Source organism: Geotrypetes seraphini, chromosome 11, assembly GCF_902459505.1.
Source record: "Geotrypetes seraphini chromosome 11, aGeoSer1.1, whole genome shotgun sequence".
In the NCBI taxonomy this organism is placed as follows: domain Eukaryota; kingdom Metazoa; phylum Chordata; class Amphibia; order Gymnophiona; family Dermophiidae; genus Geotrypetes; species Geotrypetes seraphini.
The window spans coordinates 137,638,211-137,659,034 of NC_047094.1; the positions used below are offsets into that span (position 1 = coordinate 137,638,211).

The window sequence follows — 20,824 nt, forward strand, 5'->3', positions numbered from 1 at the left end:
TGAATATATCAACTCCACAGTCTTGCTTAAACATCTTTTATCAAACATAGCCATGCTCCCATGATCATACTCAGCAGCTGAATTTACAGATGATGAAGGATTATAAAACTTATTTAGAAATTGTTTTGTATTTAAACTGAACTAAGATTAGAATATATTATCCAACTACACATAAGTAAAAGCAACCCCCCCAAAAAACCTATTTCAAGCAACAGCAAAGCCTAGTGACAAATTCATTTTAAGACCACACACCAGAAGTAGTTCTGTAGTAATGAAGACTATGGCAAGTACTTTCATGACAAGTGTTTCCGTTTGGCAGTAGGAAAACAAAGCATTCTATATGCAAGGATTTGTTTGCTTTCAATACAAAACAGTAAACAGCCATTGTTACCTTTCAAATGTCCTTCAAAAGGCTTCAAGAAAAGCACACAAATAGGTGTAATAAAGTACCTGGTTATCTGGTAATTTCCCAAACATGGCACATAAAAGCTTCCTTTTGAAGCTCATTTCTCTTCCAAGAGGAACACTAAAATAAACCACCAATTTTGTGTTTCTTTACTTGTTTTATTCAATGAAGTCAAGTTTCATTTTGTTTTGGAACACAGAACACTTCTGGGTAGTTTTATGTATGTACATAATGAAAGAAGACAAGACATCACATCACATGTTCAACTAATTTGTTTCCACTGCTAAATCTCCTGGTTCGTTAGCTACAATGGACATTTACTGCCCCATTTGCTGTGCCATTATAACATCCCCTACTGAGATTTAACCAACAGGTTACTAAACTGGCAATGAAATGTATACTTAATTACATAATGGAATCAACAGTTAAAACATATGCAATTTACACCTAAAATGTGAACCAGCATTTTAACACTCAATGCAACAATATCTCTTGCTGCACTTCCAAGCAGATATGTTTAAACATTTGTGGTTTTTTTGGAAAAAATATAAAGTATATCCCCATATTATATATTATTTTTCAAACAGTATATAAATGTGGCCTTTATCTGGAAAACAAGACATTACTTTAGTTGTGGTGTTAAGATTACCCTCCGATTCTGATCAGGTTTTTGAAAGAAAAAAAACCACACACACAGCTTGCTGCCTGTTCTGTGCAGTCTTCCACTTATATTCAGCTACAAAATCACTCATCCTGCAACTATGGATTTATATAGTTTAAACAATGAACCAGTGTCTTTGGCTAGTGCTTAGTTTTACTGATCATCATGGAAGATATTTACACATTTTGCACCAACTGCTTTCCAATTTCAAACGCTGGCTTACAAAAGTTATACAGAAGTACCCAACTACTGTGTAAAAAGACAACCCCCAAATAAGATGCACACACAATTAGCTGCTCACTAAATTATAGAAGAAATCCAGTTGAAGAAAAAAGGTACATTTTACAGAGGTGCTGTGTGTGTTTGAGTGCTCAGATTGAAACAAATGAAACTGAACATAAGATAGCATATCCTCATAGCAAAAAAGAATTAAAACAAAAACGGCAGCATCAATATTCACAAGCAGTTTTACCATACATTTTCTTTACACAACCCCCCCCCCCCCCCCCCCAACAGTAACAGCTTGGCCATAGCAGGATCCTGAAGTCTCAAGACCAAGAATAAAAATAATCCAAAAAGAAGGAATTCACTTTTTACCACAAATCTGCAGTATATAGGCATTAAAATTTTAGCTTGAGAAAAGAATCAATTTCCCAGCATACCATCTACAAATGGCATGATGACCAAATATCAAGATAAGCACAACTGATATTTTGCAAAGTATAATCAAGCACAATTAACATTTCAGCAGAAAGCAAAACATTGCTGTGTATCGATTGAAAGAGGAACAAGGTTCTTCTAGATTCTATACTTCTATGGGTCTTCCCTTCTGCAAATTTTAATTTACAATAAACAATTGTATTAATAAGCATGAATTCTAATTAAATAGCATTGAGCCACTCCTTCTACCAGCTGTATTTCTGAAGACCATTGTCTGTTTTGTTTCTAAGACCTTTAAATTCCTTACTAACAAAATTTAAATGAGAGACAATTTACTTTCAACAAAACATCAATAATGGATTCTGAAGGGCTTTAGAACTGAAAACACCTGGTCTATTAATCAAACCTAATTTATACTTAGGAGTCATGAACCGATTTGTAATGCAGTCAGCTTTTTTCGTCATACAACTTAGTACAGTCCTTTGAAATAAACACAAAAATAACCCAGAGCTTTTTCAGTATCAAGAAATCGCAAAGGACGGTGTTCTTAAAGATTATGAAATATTCTTGAATCAGGTGAATAAAACTTTTGCCACTTGGAATTACTTCATGCCCAACCAAAAGGGACAGTAAAAAGACTAATTTACATTTTAATCAATATACTGCAATTATTTCAAACCTGTATTTACAAATGAACTGATTGCAAAAAGCAACAGCAAACTCAAAAAAAAAAAAAACCACGTGAATTTTCATGATAGATCAGCAGCACTCAATCCTCTTCCATGGCTGTTTCTTCAGTCAAACTTTCTACATCAGACTATTTTATTCTAAAACAGTCAAAACTATAACAATGGTCTCAAAAATACTAAGCCTCAAACCATAGCTGATAGCACAGTATTAAAGTGCCTATCCAGTACATAAATTGTTCAAAATTATTAGGGTATAAAGTGGTACATGCATGTTTTATGTCAGTCTTGCTGAATATTCCCCAAGAGTTTAAGCCAGTTTGAATTACAATATCAAAAAGAGGACGTATAGTCTTTCAATCTGTAGTAAACACTGTAGACCGAGATCAAACTGTAGCTTAATTTCTTCATTATAAAAAGAATCCATGCATAAATCACTGTCATTTTGAAACAATTTTTCCCAAACAGTATGTGAAAGAAAACCACCACAGTTCATCTCACTCAGATTGGATCTTGAAGTTTCAGTCTTGCAAAAATCACACTTATTTGAACAGTATGGACACAATTTTACCTTATTCTTCTCTCAGCTACCGTCAAAGATTTTTTATTTTTGGGGCATGTTACTAGGCCTATCAACACAGAGAAATCCCATCTTGGCCTGCCACTATTTACTCCCTTCCCAGGACCCCAACCTACTATCACCTCCATACCAAGTTACACAACCCTCTCTTTATCTGCCACAGTCACTAATGTTACTTTTACAGACACTAGTAACTTTGCAAGTTTTGTTAATGGTCATGTCTGCACTAGAATCTAGTTTCTATAATTTAAATGTTAAACACAAACATTTTGTTGGAAATGTTTCTCTCAGTGGACTGGCACAGAATTGCCAAAGGAAGCAAAGCAAATATTAAACCAGTTTGTTTTACAACCGACTGTATTAGTAAGCCAGTTAATTGATAAACCATGTAACATACAGGAAACAATCATTTAAACCTACTTTCTTCTAGTTGCCCTGCTTGCGCTGTACATAATGTTGACTTATTGAATATCTAGTTTACCACAATTGAAGCATTTAATGTAAAATTATATGCTTATGATGAGCTAATGAATTTACACTTTGTGGCAAAAATCTTATTCCACTGTTTTAATGATGCATGTTTAAAAGGTACTTTACAATCACCACTTTGAATTTTACAAACAGTTTTGCTTGTAATAAAAATTAATTTAGTAGACATTTTACTAACTTTCCATACATCAAGAACCCTAAAAATAACACTAAACTAATACATACAAAAACAAATGTAAAGATACTAAGTTTTATTCAGCTGCAAATGAAGTTAAGACAATGCTTTAACAGAAAACAAAGCAAACACACACCAAATATATAACCAATTCTAAGAATATCCAGAGTCAAATCTGATGACTAGCAACTGCACCCATTAAGAGCATGGCTAATCTACACCCTTAATGAGATTTGTGTGTTCAGTTTTCACCAGTGAACCTGAAAAAGGTCAGCCATCATCCACAAAGTGCACATACACTACTGCACCTTAACAGTCAGTCTATATATTTTAACAGCTACCCAGCACTTCCATCTCAATCTTAAGGTAGCCAGTTTATTTATCTCTCCAAAAGCTGCAACCCATAAAATTTATGGAGAACAATGCTTGATGCAGTAGTCATAGTACTCATGTTACACACAATAAGAGAAATTTTACCCTAGAACAAGTTTGACTTTTCTTGCACCTATAGGTCTATCATTTAAATCTACAACAGCTGCCATAGCTTCGTCACGAGACTCAAAGGCTACCATGGCCTCTCCTGTTGGCATGCCCATTTCACTGAACTTTAAACAAACTGAGCCTGGGATCACTTGATACCCATAAAAAAAATCTAAAATTTCATCGACTGATACAGTGAAGGGCATATTTTGCACTTTGATAACAGTTGGGCTTGGTTTTCCAGAACCAGTTCCAAACCCTGGAGGTGCAGCAACTGGCAGATTTCCTGGCCCAGGTCCAAAACTTGGAGGCACACTTAGAAGTGTAGGACCACCGCCACCACTCAAGCTTGGAGGACCAGTACCAAAGGTAGGGGGTGCAGTTAGAGTGGAAGGGCTATTCCCAAAATTAAGAGGGCTGTTTCCAAAGTTAGGTGGCCCACTTAGATTATTAGGAACACTTCCAAACCCTTGGGCATCTATAGCTGAACCAGGCAAATTACTATTACCACCACCACTACTGTTGCTGCTGTTAGCTCCAAGAGATGAAATTCCTAACCTAGCTTCACTAAAGCCACTGCCAATCCCTGGTGGTGGGATTGGTGGGATTGGTGGAATAGGTGGAACAAATGTGCTAGCAGACCCACTGAAAGGACTGGGAAAGTTAAAAGGAGGACCTTTATTTGCATCTTTGGAGTTACCACTCAAAAAGGGGTGTTCTTCCCCAACAATATGCTGCATTACAGACACTGGTGGAGTTGCATACATAGGAACCTTTAATCCCCTTCTTCCCTGAACTGGAGGATTTTTCTCAATTTCTTTTTTTTCTTCTAAAGTAATCAGATGTACAAAAGCATCTCTTCCATTCAGCTTTTTACGGTGGAGACGTCCTGCCTTACGAGCATCCTCCTCAGTATTAAACTGAATAAATGCTTGCCCTAAGCCCTGCCCATTATTATCAACAAGCACTTGTACAAAGTTTTCATTCACAGGAATTCCCTCTAAAAAATGTAAAATATCACCTTTGGTTACATTGTAAGGAACATTCCAAAGATGGGCATATACTTTTAGTACAGCTCTTTCAATATCCATGTTCATCATGGCATCTTTCTGGTCAATATAGTTGAAGCTCTGCAATTTTTTTCGAATTGAGTCTATCTTTTCTAACATACCTTTTTTTGATACTGGATGAACCTGAATGAATCGACTTCCTATGTACTGTTTATGACGACATAATGCTGTCTTGTAATCAATCTCATTCCTGAATTCTACAAAACCTTCACCAGTTGCTTTTCCATTGGGTCCATAAGCTATGTAGATGCTGTCTTCTATAATATCGAGACTTTTAAAGAAATCTATTATATGTTTATTTTCTGCTTCATAAGGCAAGCCTTTCAAAAACACACAAAAGCCTGGTTCATGTGGAGATCGTGATCTTGACCGTTTCTGCTCACTAGGAGACCGAGATCTGGACACCACATGTGAAGGGAGAAGTGTTTGCCCAGCATGGCCCAAATTAGGTTTCAAAATGTGAGGACCACCAGCCATTACCCACTGTCTTTCTGTTGCTGGGCTAACTTCAATAAATCGTTGACCCATCAATATTCTGTTTCGCTTCAAAGCTTCAAATGTATCTTGAGGGATAAGAAATTTCACTAGTCCATCTCCAGTAAAACGGCCTAAGTGATCTTTTATCATGTGCACAGCATCCACACGAAGACCATGGAAAAACTCTTTTATATCTGCTTCGCCTGCAGGAAAGGGCAGTCCATGAAGACAGATATATAAATCATCTGGATTGCCAAGGATTGGTTTAATGATATTTTGAGAGTTTACTGGAATTGGATTTATAGGATTCAGGGGTCCCATAAACAATGGGTTTATGTTATTGTTCATGTTCACTGCTGACCCAGAGCCATTCATTCCAGCAGGTAAAGGCGCTACAGGTGGAGGATTCATAGGAAGTAATCCTGACATTGGTGGAAGAGTCGTCATTGGAGGAACAGGTGGAACAGGTGGCACTGGAGGAACAGGTGGCACAGGAGGTAAAGTAGGTACAGGAGGGGGAACAGGTAAAGGGGGGATAGAAGGCAAGGGAGGCAAATTAGGCATGGTGGGCATTGGAGGAATTGGTGGGGGTGGCACTGTATTAATTGGGGTTGCTGTGGTTGGCATAGTTGAAGTAAATGTTGGGGTACAAAACGTTGGACCAAGATTTAGAGGAGCTGTACCCATGCTGGCTGTAGAAAATGTAGGGCTGGTTTTGCTGCTTTCATGCACTGAAGTAGTAACTGCTGCAACTATATTAGAAGATGGAGTGTTAAAACTGGGAGTGGTGGTAGGTAACGTTATCCTACTACTCAATGCAGAAGTAGGTGTGGCTCCAGATCGGCTAGTATTTGCTGGAGTTATTTCTAAGTTTGCAGTTTCAAAACGTCTACGACTAAGTTCAATCATATTCTGCATTTCAGTTTTACTGCTTAGCAACAATGACACTTTTGACCCTTTAATGGCACCACCTGTACGCATCATACCAAGCCTTGCATCTTCATCAGTAGCAAAAACGATGAAAGCCTCACCCTGTTCACCCCCCACAATATGTACGCCCCCATCAGGAATGGTCAATCCACAGAAGAAGTGGCGAATGTCCATGGTCCCCGCCACAATTGGCAGACCTTGCAAGCGAATGACCACAGCCATGCTGCGCTGAATCAACAATACACACCTGCAGATGAAAAAAGGCAACGGCTATATCAGACTGCTTTTTATGAATAAAAGTGCTTCTGAAGCTAGATATTTACATATGTTCTTTTTGCGATATGGGTGAATCGCCTTATAAAGGCCTTTAATAAACCTTTAATATTTTTATTATCAAATGCATTCAAAGCAGCATAACTGCAACCTAGCAACATTAAACACACATTTAAAACAGGTTCTCAATTCAAACAGATAAAAATAAGACATCAGATAGAGAGCATCCCTCAAACTTAATCAATAGTGTATTATAGACAAAATTTTAGAAGTTTAGTACAGTTTGAAATAAAACGTGTTTCTCAAGACTACCAATTTTACATGCAGTTTTCAAAGATCAAGCCCACAATGCACAAGACTACTTTTACACCATAGTGGCTTGTTTTTAACCAAAAGTAATGCAGTGCAAAACCAGACCAGTCTGAAAATTTTGCACAAATGCTAAATAAGAGTTACCCCTTCTCTATTTAAGGCTTCATTTTTATAAAGATTGTTGATTACTCATACTAGAGAAGTCCAGTCTTAGAGGAATGCAAAGCAGTTTGGGTTTTTGGGTATATATAGTGAATGAAAGCAAGATTTTGCATACATTACTATACACAAATCTTACATATATTCATTATGGATTATATTGAAAGCTAGATTACTTTGCAGCTCTTAAAAACCAAGCAGTCTACCAATCTTTCAGAACACTGTTTTGCAAGCATTAGTTGCATTTTTATGAAGTTTTGATTGCTATCAGCATAGTACTGCTCCATTTTACTTAAAATCTGAGGGTGGCCAAAACAAATTTGAAAAAAATAAAAACTTCAAACTTCTCTGGTAGAATGAAACAGATCCAAATGAAAATGAAAACCTTTGCATTAACTAAAACATCTACTGTAGCTTTAGCACTGCAAGTACACAGCATAATTATGATCATTAAAAATTTTGCTTGAATAAATTATGATTTAATTTACTAATCACAAAATTCTGCACTGACAAAGCTGAAATCCTCCCCCCCCAAAAAAAAACGAAACACAACCCAAACTAATCATCAAATATTATTATTATTATGTTCTTGTATACTGCCATACCCAATGAGTTCTAGGCGGTTCACATCAATTATGCATCTTAATTGCATTAAAAATTACTACTTTTTTTGGTCAAAATGGTTCACTTGAACTGGACCTTCCTATGTGTCTTTACTGCCTGCTGCCATATATTTTTCCTTCATAGATATTAACAAAAAAAAAAAAAAAAGTCAAGAATGAAGAAATAAGAATCAAGTTTCTCAGGACTGCAGGAATATGCTCTGCTGCTACTTCAGCATTTTAGTATGTATTTGTCTCCCCTATTCACTACATTTAAATTTGGATTGCTTCCTTACCTAAAATGAAACCTGTGAAGGGTGTTATTGATCGGCTAGAACTGACATCTTTATGAAATCAACATCTGATGGTGATGTGAGACAGGACGACAGTGCTGATGAAGATAATCCAGGCAGGATCCAATCTGGATGGTCACCAACCATGCAATTCTGCATCACCCATTGACCAGACGTAGTAATGGTGAAACTAATTCTGATATCAACAGCAACATAGAAGTTGACAACAGCCAACAAAGTCAATGATACTACAATCACAAAATAAGCACCCGAAGAAAACAACAGGTCATTAACAGCAGTGTAAATCAAGGTAATGGCTTCAAAAAGATTTCAATGTGTAATGGCCAGATTTCTTCAGGTCATCATAAGAATATATAGGAGCCGATTATCCTGTTAATTTGTCTAAGTGCTTTTTACGATGATGTATTTCTACCAATCCTGCAAATGTTCACAAAGATTATACAGTTCAACTAAATGTGGTGGAGTTCAGGAGCTTCCTAAGTATGGCGCATGCTATAGGAGGTGATTTTCAATTTCAGAGTCCACTGCAATGAGAAGACGACTACTTGATTTGCTCAGACAATAATGATCTAACACCAAGTGATAATTTTGCAAAGGTCCAGCAAAAAACCCAGAAGATTGGAATCCCGAGCCCTCCAGGGAAATAGGAACTGTTCCCTGTATCAGATACCAACACATACCAGACAGGGACTTCCTGAAGCAGAGCAGGGCAAAACTCATCTTTTCTGTGTCACCTGCAAGCCAAAAGGGATCTGGATCTTCCATCTCTACTGGCTCTTTGTACAGCAAAAGCAGGTCTTCCACCAGCAAGAAATCTGCATACCAAGGTTTGTGAGGCCAATCTGATGCCACTAGCAAGACCAAATGAGAATGACAATTCTGAGCAACAAGTTGCCAATGAGAGGTCACGGAAGAAAGATTTAAGAACATAATCATCTTACCGGGACAGACTGAAGGTCCATCAAGCACAGCATCCTGTTTCCAACAGTGGCCAAACCAGATCCCAAGTAGTAAAACAGATTTTATGCTACTTATCCTAGGAATAAGCAGTGCCCTAATACTCCCAAGATTCTGGGTTGGCTCCAGATGGTTCTTCTTGACATTGACAATCCAGCCCAAATGCTGGAGTAACTCCACCGCGTGACACACCACCAGCTCGCATTCCTGCCTGGATAAGGCTCTGACCAGCCAATCATCCAGTTAGGGATGTACTTGAATCTCCATCTTCCAGAGGTGAGCTGCAACTACCACCATAACCTTGGTGAATATGCAGGGGGCTGTTGCTAGACAGAAAAGAAGAGCCACAAACTGGAAATGCTGCTGAAGTATGTGGAACCTCCAATATCTTCTGTGGTCCAGAAAGATGGGAATATGTAGATACACTTTCGTGAGGTCCAGAGAGGCTAGAAACTCTCCCAGAGCCACTGCTACAATGACTGAACGGGCCATTTCCATGTGGAAAAGGGGGGGGGGGACCTTCAGAAAGGCATTTACCACCTTGAGAGATGGGCCTCTGGTCATCTGTGCCTTTCTTGGGCACAATGAAGTATCTGGAGTATTTGGCTGAGCCCAAGTCTTCTTCCAGAAGTCTCTGAAGTGTGGCTCGGACCTTGACCTCCTTCTTCAACTGTCCAGCCGGACGGTCTAGGAACAAATCCACAGGAGGGTGATAAAACTCGACCTTGTGACCTACTCGGATGATATCCAGCACCTATTAATCCAAGGAAATTTTCTCCCACTCCTCCCAAAACACTGACAGACATCCCAAAATATGTGGGAGCACAACCATCAATCTGGCGTCATTGGGGCTTTTTGGTGGGTTAAGACGAGCCCCAGAGAACTGCTGGTGTCTGGAGCTGCTGAATCACTGCCTGTAACCCTGGAAGGGCCTCTGAGCAGAGGGACCTGGGTTGTATTGCCGAGAACAGTGGGAGGGATGAAAATTACTTCTACTCCCGCCAGGGGATCGGAGCGGTCCATTTTCTGGCAGAGACTTAGGGCGGCGATCGGCCACACTGGCCATAAGATCATCAAGGCCTTTACCAAAAAGCATCTGCCCTTTAAAAGGAAGCCTGCTCAAAATAGCCTTGGACACAGAGTCACCCACCCATTGCCAGATCCAAAGCATCCTGTGAGCCAAGGCTGCATAAGCTGACACCTTGCTCATGACCATAACATGGTCATATAGGACATCTGCCACATAATCAACCCCTTCCAGCACTAGCTGGGGAAAAGTGTCCTTCTCCACAGAAGGTTGCTGTCACAGTCTGCTGTGACAGACACGAGCAGTAAAGGGAGCTGCAGAAGCAGCCTTGACCCCAGATCAAGAACTTCAAACTGCCTCTTAAGAATCATGTCCACTCTGGGATCCTGAGCATCCTTCAGCAAAACACTATTTTCACTCGGGAAAGCAGAATGTTTGGTGACTTAAGCCACCTCCGTCTACCTTCGGCTGGTCAAAGAGCTGCTGGAATTCAGAAGCCATGGGATAATGTCTGGACATGGCCTTGGCAACCATCAAGGACTCCTCCGGGGTCTCCCACAGCTCCATAACAAAGGCATTAATGTCTGGATGCACTGGAAAAAAAGGAGATCTGAGCATTAGAGCCACTCATGACCGTGCACTGATAGCATCAGAAATAAAGCTATGGACAGAAAGAGATTTGAAGAGATGGAGGATATGAGGGTCGTCCTCCTGGTAAAGAGCCAGGGAGGCCTCTGGACTGCCAGACCCAAACAGAGAACCAGTGTAATCCAGGACTGTATCAGAGCCCTGAGATAAAAGTGGCATGGAATCTGACCTCCAATCCAGCTAGTCTTGCTCCGAAAGGTCACTGGAGCTAGGGCCCGGCTTGCTAAACCAAGAAGCAGACACCAGGGGAGAAGACGCTCTCTGGGCTTATGGTTGCAAGCACAGAGGCTGTATTAGGAAGGCTCTCCACATGAAATTCATAAACTCTGGGGAGAAACCCTTTGCAGGGGAAGTAAATGAAGCCTGCAGATCCACCGGCTGGCCTCTTGCAGGTTCTCCAGACTCCATGGATCTCTGCATCACGTCATCAAAAAGGGGGTCCTGGGCAGTACTTCTTACCCATCTCCCAGGCCTATAGTGGTTCACCAGCCCTGAAGAACTAGTAAGGAGATAAGCTTGAAGCTCCCGCCCCTCCCTCGCATGTGCCAAGGCACATGGATGCTCTTCCACCGGATAAGCGGCACATTTGACATGAAATTGCGTCCTCAACCCCTGAGGAGTCCATCCCAGTTGGTTAAAATAAAAAATCGAAGGGTTTTAAGGCAGATAGAAACTTGTGAAAAAAGGATTAACTGGAAACCAAGATGGCTCCTGCCAGAGGAGAAAAAAAATAAATAAAAAATGGCCCATGGAGAATTTTGAGAAGTCAAAGACACAGAAACATAGGTTTTAGAAGTGGGAGACCTGAACCCTAACCCCAGAAACCTTCAAAATTGAGGTTTTTGACCCATCTCCATTTTACCATTGGAATCAATGTGGCTGCACTCAAAGTTCTATGCTGGTATCTACCTGCCTGCAGTTTTTCTGTGTAAATGAAAAGATGAAAAGGACTTTCTGCCTCAGATACTTCCAGAGATGACTTCAGACCAAGAAATATTCAGGTTGCCGATTGGACCAATCCTGACTTCCACCCCCATGGGACCTTGAAGTGCAATGGGGGTGGGCAAATATATAGCCAGCGCCCTTGTACCCCGAGGGTTCTTAACCAGGGCACCCATAGCCTGTGCTCAAACCACTGAGAAACTCATTAGATGAGTCTGTTCCCAGGGGAATTTACTCCAAGCCCTAAAGATACACAGCAGGCTGTTTCCACAGTCTACTCGAAGGCTTGCACTGCAGAGCAGCGGTCCAGCTCAGTAGAACCTGTGTCCTCTCCCAGGCAGAGAATCCTCAAGAATGGGTCTCAGGGCATCATAGCCTCAGTAAAACAAACTTTGAATGAGAAAAATAAAAAAAGGCTAAGCAGAGCAGATCAGAAACACCTCTGCATAGTTTGCTTGCAGAAGAAAAATTGGGGAAGGGCACTGCGCTCCACCTATATGTGGGAGGGGCTCAGAGCTGTAAATGTTCTCACTTCTGCAAGTCCAGTTCACAGGAATGGATTGATCACCATATGTACAGACTCCGGAGGAGATGTAACAGAAATTGAAAATACTACCCTAGCACCTACAAGCACAGATATCGCTTGCGATGGACCAAAATAGGAATGGGGAAATAAGCCTCCGTAAGGTCCAAGGAAGTCAAGCACTCTCCTGGTCGCATCAATGTGATGATCAAGCCTCCATCCGAAAGTGTTGGACTCTGAGGCAAGCACTGACCCCTTTGAGGTCTAAGATGGGCCGGAAGGAGCCACCTTTCTTCAGGACCATGAAATAGAGTACCCGTCCAGGCCCTACCATGTCAGCAGTACAGGTTCCATTACTCCCATAATTGCAGAGATGAATGGTAATGATAGCTTGGTACTTTAGAGATGAGCTGCAAGGAGAGAGCATGAACGTGCCTAGAACCAGATCGGCAAATTCCATAGAAAACCCCCTTTTTGATCACCCCTTGCTCTCAGGTGCTGTAGACCCACTTGATGCAGAAAATAGCCTGCCTCCCACTGGAAATTAGGGACCCAGTGCACCCTCATTGGACAGGCCAAGTAGCTGTGGTCCTGCTAGAGAGACTGCTCTGCTCTTAAAATGGCTGCTGCGATGTTTTTGTAGAGGGCTTCAGAAAACTCGATTACTTATTGTGATTTGCTTTATTTTATGTTTATTATTCCATCATGGTAAATAGAAAAGCTGGTGTAGCTATTTCTTGGTACCTAACATCTTTCTATACAATCAATATGCTGATACACTATACAGATCGAGTTCTATGCATAGTGAATTAAGGACTCCTGATGTGAGCACATGCCAAAACATGGCTGAATCGGGACATATAAAACTGGTTCCAATAGTATCCTTATTTCCTTTTGGTTGTCCAAGTTTTCTCCTCTTAGGATTTTAAATCCAGCATGGACCTGGTTTAAAAACACCATCTTGGAAGCCCAGACCAGATATATTCCATGTATTAATAAAAGTGAAAAGAAGAGCAAATGACAGCAAGCATGGCTAAAATGTGAAGTGAAAGAGGCTATTAGAGCTAAAAGAACAGCTTTTCAAGAAGTGAAAAGGGAGGATAGAAATGAAGAAAACAAGAAGCAGCATTAAGTACTAGAAAGTTAGATGTGAAACACTGAGTAAGAAGGCTAAAAGAATATGAAGAGAAACTTTCTTAGAGGTAGATAGCCTGTGAGGGAATAGATGGGACCATTAGATTATGAAGGAGTAAAAGGAGCACCTAGGGAAGACAAGGCCATAGCAGCAAAACAGTTTTTTGCTTTGGTCTTTAATGAAGAAGTAGGAAATCTACTTGTGCTAGAAATTGTTTTCAAGCATGATGATACAGATGAAGAAAAACAAAATCTCGGTGAACCTGGGAGATGTACTGCGCCAAATTTAACAAATTAAGAGTAATCAATCACCTGGACCAGATGATATACATGAAATTGCTGTTTCGCTGTAACCTGTCACTAAAATTGTCTGCAGTACCTGAAGACTGAAATGTGGTCAATTTTTAGAAAGAGTTCCAGGGGTACCCTTAAAAAACTACAGAGATTAGGTTCTTACCTTGCTAATATCTTTTCTAGTAGGTAGGTGTGTCATTCTGTACAGTAGAATATTCTCTCCATGCTCATGAGCTGTGCAGAAGGAATCCACTCCAGGTTTTCAACTCCTCCACCTTCTCCAGAGGGCTTTGCATCCCCTTCACTTGTAACCAGAGCAGGCAATAGCCCTATATAGGAACACATAAAAGGAGGGGTATAGGGAGATTCCCTGAACTACCAATTTCTTCTGCTCTGAAAGTACAAAAAACATGTTAAACATTTTAATTGAACAATCAAAACATTGAAATAACCATACCAATCAGAAAAATTTATGGAGCTCAAACATTTCCCCAATATGTTAAAGCAATAAATTATTCTTCATACCTTTGAGATCTGACCAACAGCAAAATCTCAGTTTTGACTTGAACTTCCTGATTGAGACAGTAGGGAGGTGGCGTAATAACTGTCACGGTAGAGTTCCAGAATGACACACCTAATTACTACAGAAAGATATTAGCAAGGTAAGAATTTAATATCTCTTTTTCTAGTGCAATAGTTGTGTTATTTTGGAAATCTAGGGCGGGACCTCTGCGCCTGATCGTAACACCGAGGACTCAAAGACGATGTCTTCTTGTGCTGCCACATTCACTCTGTAGAACATGTACAGAGTGGACCAGGTCGCTGCTTTACAAATCTCCTTGGGCAAAATCGCCCCAACTTCTGCTCAAGAAGAAGCTACATTTCTTGTGGAATGCGCTTTGAAGGAGACCGGTGATGACTTGCCACAGGCAATATATGCAGATGAGATGGCCATTTGTATCCATCTGAAAATGGTCATCTTAGACGTCAAACTGATGAGAACAAATAGATGGTCTGACAGTTGGAACTCATTAGTGACATTTCTAGATAATACAGGAGGACTCTCCTCAAATCCAGCTCTCTCAGAATCTGGTCCTCTTTCTTTGATCCAGTGGTCTGGAACATTGGCAATCTTACCTCTTGATACGACATAACATAAAATTTTATTTGTATACTGCTATACACCTGGAAGTTCAATGCAGTTTACAGAGTTATCTAAAGGCTGAACATAACCAGCGCAGAGTACAGTACAGAAGAACAACAATTATAATGTTTGTAGGACAGAGTAGAGTCAACAGGTTGAAAGGATGCACAGGTATGAAACACTGAAACTACCTTCAGCAAAAAGGATAGGGACCTTGCGCAAGGAAACTCACTCCTCCATGATCTTGAGGAAGGGCTCCCTAATCAACAGGGTCTGCAGCCCCAAGATGTATCTTGCTGACATAATGGCCCAGAGGAAATCAGGCTTGATGGTAAGATCCAACAAGGATCTCTCTTAAATAGGCTCATATGGAGTCTGACTGAGACCATGCAAAACCAACTTAAGGTTCCATAATGGAAACGATTGTTTTACCAGTGGTTTGAGCCTCAGTACCTCCTTTAGGAATATAGTTATGTCTGGATGAGAAGCCAGGGAAGCTTTGCAAACAGGGGCTCTGAAACACAAGAGGGCTGCCACTTAGACCCTAAGTGATGCCACTGCAAGGCCTTTAGACTCCTTGATCAGAAAACTCTTTCACACCCTTTGGAAGCTTCGGTCCATCAGAGCTTATTTCGATGGCTCATCATTCCGTATTCTGGTACAATCCCTTATACTGAGTCAACTAGATTATTGTAACATCGCCTACTTGGCACTCCCCCAAAATTATATGCGACGATTACAACTAGTTCAAAATGCAGCGATCAGACTACTCTGTGGCCTGAAAAAGTTTGATCACATGACACCTTCCTATCGACTTTTACACTGGCTGCCAATGGAGGCACGTGTGAAATTCAAGTTTGGTTGTTTCTGCTTCAAGGTACTCTACGGCCTAGCCCCTAAATACATAACAGACCTTTTCTCCTTCACAATCAACAGACACAAACGAAGCTCACATCTGAACTTTGTCTCTCCACCGGTCAGAGGTTGTAAATTTAAAAATCATTACCAACATCTTCTCGCACATCAAGCAGCTTTATGGGGTAAAGACCTCGAACAATTGCTTGTGCCCACTACCTATGTGGAATTCAGGAAACGCCTAAAAACACATCTGTTCCTGAAATACTTAGGAAACCAACCTATACAATCTCAATCCTCAACAAATGATCGCTAGAACTACCAATAATTAAGTCTGTACTTTGTTTATTCCATTTAATCTGTAACATTTCTAATCTGCAACATTTCTAAAAATTGTAAACCGCATAGAACTTCACGGTCCTGCGGTATATAAACTGTTATTATTATTATTTATCGAGACCTGCTTGGAGGAAAGCTAGAACCATTGCGAACAGAGCACTAAATGGCTCCACCTTCTTTTTCATGCACCAATGTTGAAACATCCCCCAGCCTTAGCATAAATGGAGACTGTTATGGGCTTCTTGGCTCTGAGGAGAGTAGCAATGACTACTTGAGTATCCTTTGCACTCTAAAGCTGTGTGCTCAACAGCCATGCCTTAAGATCAAAGCAGTCTGGATCTTCTATGATCACTGGGTCCAGAGATAGAAGATTGGGCTGCAGTCTGAGACTCTTGTCCCTGAAGCCTGAAGTCATAATGCCGTTGTACAGGGCCATGGTGAGACCTCATCTGGAGTACTGTGTGCAATTCTGGAGGCCACATTACAGTAAAGATGTGCGCAGAATTGAATCAGTTCAGCAGACGGCCACCAGGATGACCTCGGGGCTCAAGGGTCTCTCGTATGAAGAGAGACTGAACAAATTGCAGCTCTACACTCTCGAGGAACGTAGGGAGAGGGGAGACATGATCAAAACATTTAAGTACCTCATGGGATGTGTTGAAGTGGAAGATGATATTTTCTTTCCCAAGGGACCCTCGGCCACAAGAGGGCACCCGCTCAAACTCAGGGGCGGAAATTTTCATGGCGACACCAGAAAGTATTTCTTCACAGAGAGAGTGGTTGATCATTGGAACAAGCTTCCAGTGCAGGTGATCGAGGCAGACAGCGTGCCAGACTTTAAGAATAAATGGGATACCCATGTGGGATCCCTACAAGGGTCAAGATAAGGAAATTGGGTCATTAGGGCATAGACAGGGGGTGGGTAAGCAGAGTGGGCAGACTTGATGTTCTGTAGCCCTTTTCTGCCGTCATCTTCTATGTTTCTATGTTACTAGGTCTGTGTACCATGGTCTACGAGAACCGCTCTCCCTGGGTAGTTTGCTATTCTGTGAAGTATTAGTCCTATCATGGGCCATGGAGGAAACATACAAGAACTCATTCTTTGGCTATGGCTAGACTAAGGCGTCCAGGTCTTCGTTTCCAGGCTTGGATCTTTGACTAAAGAAACAATCTACCTTCTTGTTCCTTGCCATAGCCATCAGATCAAAAGTTGGCCGACCACATTAAAGAATGATGGGCTGAAATGCTGCTGCAGATAATGTCCATTTTCCCAGGTCTAAGGTCTGCCTACTAAGGTAATCGCCTGAACATTGTCCACTCACACTTTATATGCCATGAAGACAGTCTGTAGGTGTAGCTCTACCCCCTGTAACAATAAGTGGGCTTCCAGGCTCAGCTGCACACTCTTGGTGCCTCCTTGGCAACCAACATACGCCACCACTTTAGCATTGTCTGAGAAGATGGACTGCCTGCTCTTCCAGATTTTTCTTCAGCTTTTGTAATGACAATTGAATAGCTAAAAGCACAAGTCTGCTGATGGACCATTTTTTCTATGAGGCTGACCATTGCCCCTGGACTGGGCATCCGTTGTAATGGCTTCTGCAGCCGAACAGGCTGGCATCCATTGTGAGAATCACATCAGGTTTTATATCATTACAGCCCCTGGATATTTTCGAGATTTATTTGAGTTGTACTTTCCAAAAAGGGAACTAAGATCTGCACAGGATATGAGACTGTCACTGATGAAAGAGAGAAATATGATACATGCCAAAGTCGGGGAATTCTATATTTTCAATAGTAGGAGTGGGTGAAATTTTGGAACTCATTGACAGGTCTGTTACAATTATGTAAACCCAGAGATATTTTTAAGAAACTTTTGAAACAGTTATTTGTCAATATATTTATTTATGTGAACAAAAATACAGTATTTGTGATACTTTTAAAAATTCATGAAAATTTAGTTATAGAATAATGCATTTATGTGAATGAAATGAGCATGTTTGTAGTGGAGGATTTAGGAGAGTCTATGAGTATATGTTGTATTGTTATTATTTATTTTCTATGTTTTGTAAACTGCCTAGACTTTAGGCGGTATATACATTTTTTAAATAAATAAGATGGCCACCACAGCAGCATTTTGGTGCCAAAAATGGCTCAAAAACAACTTAAATAAAAGTTTTTTTTAAAAAACATCTCAGGAAACAGAATTTTAGAGATGAGAGACCCTAGGGCAGGGGTGCCCAATACGTCGATCGCGATCGACAGCTCGCTCGCTCAGGCGACCCCAGTCGATTGCAGAGCGGGTTCCCTTCCCTTCTCTTTTTTTCCCCTCCTGACTAGCCCGCTCCTGAATTCTGTTGCTGCCGCCGCTGCTCAACATTAAAAAAAAAAACCGGCTTGAAGAACTTATGCTCCGGGGGCTAACGTGTGCTTGTACCGGCTTCCCTTCTCTTCCCTCTGAAACCGGAAGTTATGTCAGGGGGGGAGAGAAGGGAAGCCGGCACGCACATGTTAGAGTCCAGTTCGCGGGCTAAAGCGGGAGACAGGTCAGTGAAGCTTGCGATTTGCTCTTCTTGCTGCCAGGTCCTGCCTACTTTCTGTTTCCTCAAAGGCAGGACCCGGCAGCATTTCTCCCAATAGGTCGATCTTGGGCCGACCAGCCTTCCTCTCCCCGACGTCAATTCTGCCGTCGGAGAGGAAGTTCTGGCCAGCGGCAGAATTGACGTCGGGGAGAGGAATGCTGGTGGGCCCGAGCAGGGAAAGCTTGGCCGGCGGCCTGTTATCCGATGGCAGTGGCTTGGGGGAGGGCAGGGAGGGAGAAAGAGGGCAGGCAGGGAGACAAGGAAAGAAGAGAAACAGAAAAAAAGAAAGGGGGCATGAAGAGAGAAAGAAAGAGAGGGCAGAGAGAGAGGAAGAAAACATGGGGGGGGGGGGAATGAGGTCAGGAGGAGAGGAAGCATACAGGCTAAAAGAAGGGAAGAAAGATTGGATGCACAGTCAGAAGAAGAAAGTGCAACCAGAGACTCATGAAATCACCAGACAAGATAGGAAAAATAATTTTATTTTAAATTTAGTGATCAAAATGTATCTGAATTTATATCTACTGTCTATGTTTTACACTGTGGTCCCCTTTTACTAAACCGCAATAGAGGTTTTTAGCGCAGGGAGCCTATGAGCGTCGAGAGCAGCGCTGGACATTCAGCGCAGCTCCCTGCGCTAAAAACTGCTATCATGGTTTAGTAAAAAGGGAGGGGGGTATTTGTCTGCTTTTGTATGGTTGTTAGTGAGGTGACAGTGCATAGAGTCATCTGTTTTGACCTCTTTGAAAAACCCTGGAATAGGAATGATGATTAACATTTTCTATGCGTACAGTGTGCTTTGTGTTTTTTTTTTTTAATTTTATTGTTGGTAGATCATTTTGACTTGGTCATTTTAAAAGTAGCTCGCAAGCCCAAAAAGTGTGGGCACCCCTGCCCTAGGGGATGCTGCAGAAACCTTCTAAACAGGGTTTTCAGCCCCCCTCCCCCCTGCTGATTTTGCCTATAGGCTAATAGCCTTACTCACTGTCATATGTGCTCTGAAGGTGCTGTCGCCTGCTTTGGTTCTAAGTATAGTAGAATCTCAGTTATCTGAGAGTGCTGTTAGAAACCTTGTCTAACACAGATCTCAAATCCCCCCTCCTTCCTGCCCTGAAGCACCAGCGTGGCAGCTCCCTCCCTCAAGCCTAAAAGCAGCAGAAGTAGGCGGCGGTCTTAGGACATGGTACTGTCGTTCAAATAACAGGGAATAGCAAATCTTTCTAAACCTAAAGTGTGCAGGGAGGATTTCTCAGTATATACAACAAGAATATAAACATTTTTATATGTAAACAAAAGTATATTAACAAGCACAGGAAACTGAATGAGGGTAGAAAAGTCCTTGCTGGACCACTGACAGAACTCAGGTAATTAAAATCTATAGAAAATAAAACTGCCTTTCAACCAAAAGACTTTTCACCCCCCCCCCCCCCTTTTCTTTGCTCTGGGTATGTGGGCTGAATCCAGTTTTCCTGTCTTTGTTCTCCGTTTCCCTCTTGCTCTTAGAACTATTTAGTTAGATTTTAGAGTTAAAAGCCTTATTTGCTGATTGTATTGTGTGAAGTATGCTGTATGTCTGGGCCCAGAATGAATGCATGTATGAATAGGAAATATTGTGTGCAACATTTAAACAGTGTTATTACAGAACATGTGTTTTGCTATTCTCAAATATTAGAATGGTATGTGAAAAACCCAGCTTGACAGAGGTCTCTCTGACCTTTGCTACAAAGGCATGACTGGCTTTCTGCATTCCTGTGTTAAAATGGTATCATACAGAACAAATTGTAAAGAAAGCACAGTTACTTACCGTAACAAGTGTTATCCAGAGACAGCAGGCAGATATTCTCACATATGGGTGACTTCATCCATGGAACCTGGTATGGACAGCATGAAAAGTGTACTGTCACTTTAAGTTTTAAGAAATTTCACGACTGCCTGCACCCTGCATGTGTGAGTGCCTTCTTGCCCAATGCCCGCTTTTGGTACCTCAGTTCTGTAAGCAAGCTAAGAAGCCAACCAGGGGAGGTGGGTGGGTTGTGAGAATATCTGTCTGCTGTGTCCAGATAATATCTGTTACGGTAACCAACTGTGGTTTATCCTAGGACAGGGGT

The 20,824-nt window shown here is 41.3% G+C and overlaps 1 protein-coding gene across 17 annotated transcripts in view; it reads right to left on the reverse strand.

The window, feature by feature from the left end:
• Nucleotides 1–20,824, reverse strand: part of LOC117345757 (copine-1-like) — a 162,711-nt gene that overhangs the window by 99,596 nt on the left and 42,291 nt on the right. For 5 of the 17 annotated variants that reach the window (XM_033914866.1, XM_033914862.1, XM_033914867.1 and 2 more), the window contains one exon: nt 1,434–6,861. The exons of 5 other annotated variants lie outside the window; for them this stretch is intronic. In XM_033914866.1, the coding sequence (XP_033770757.1) occupies nt 4,131–6,836 (2,706 nt within the window). In that variant the 5' untranslated portion in view covers nt 6,837–6,861 and the 3' untranslated portion in view covers nt 1,434–4,130. Of the gene's footprint in view, nt 1–1,433; nt 6,862–8,256; nt 8,450–13,962; nt 14,129–20,824 lie in introns of those variants that run through there. 7 more of the 17 variants (XM_033914864.1, XM_033914860.1, XM_033914861.1 and 4 more) reach the window with 6 other exon arrangements.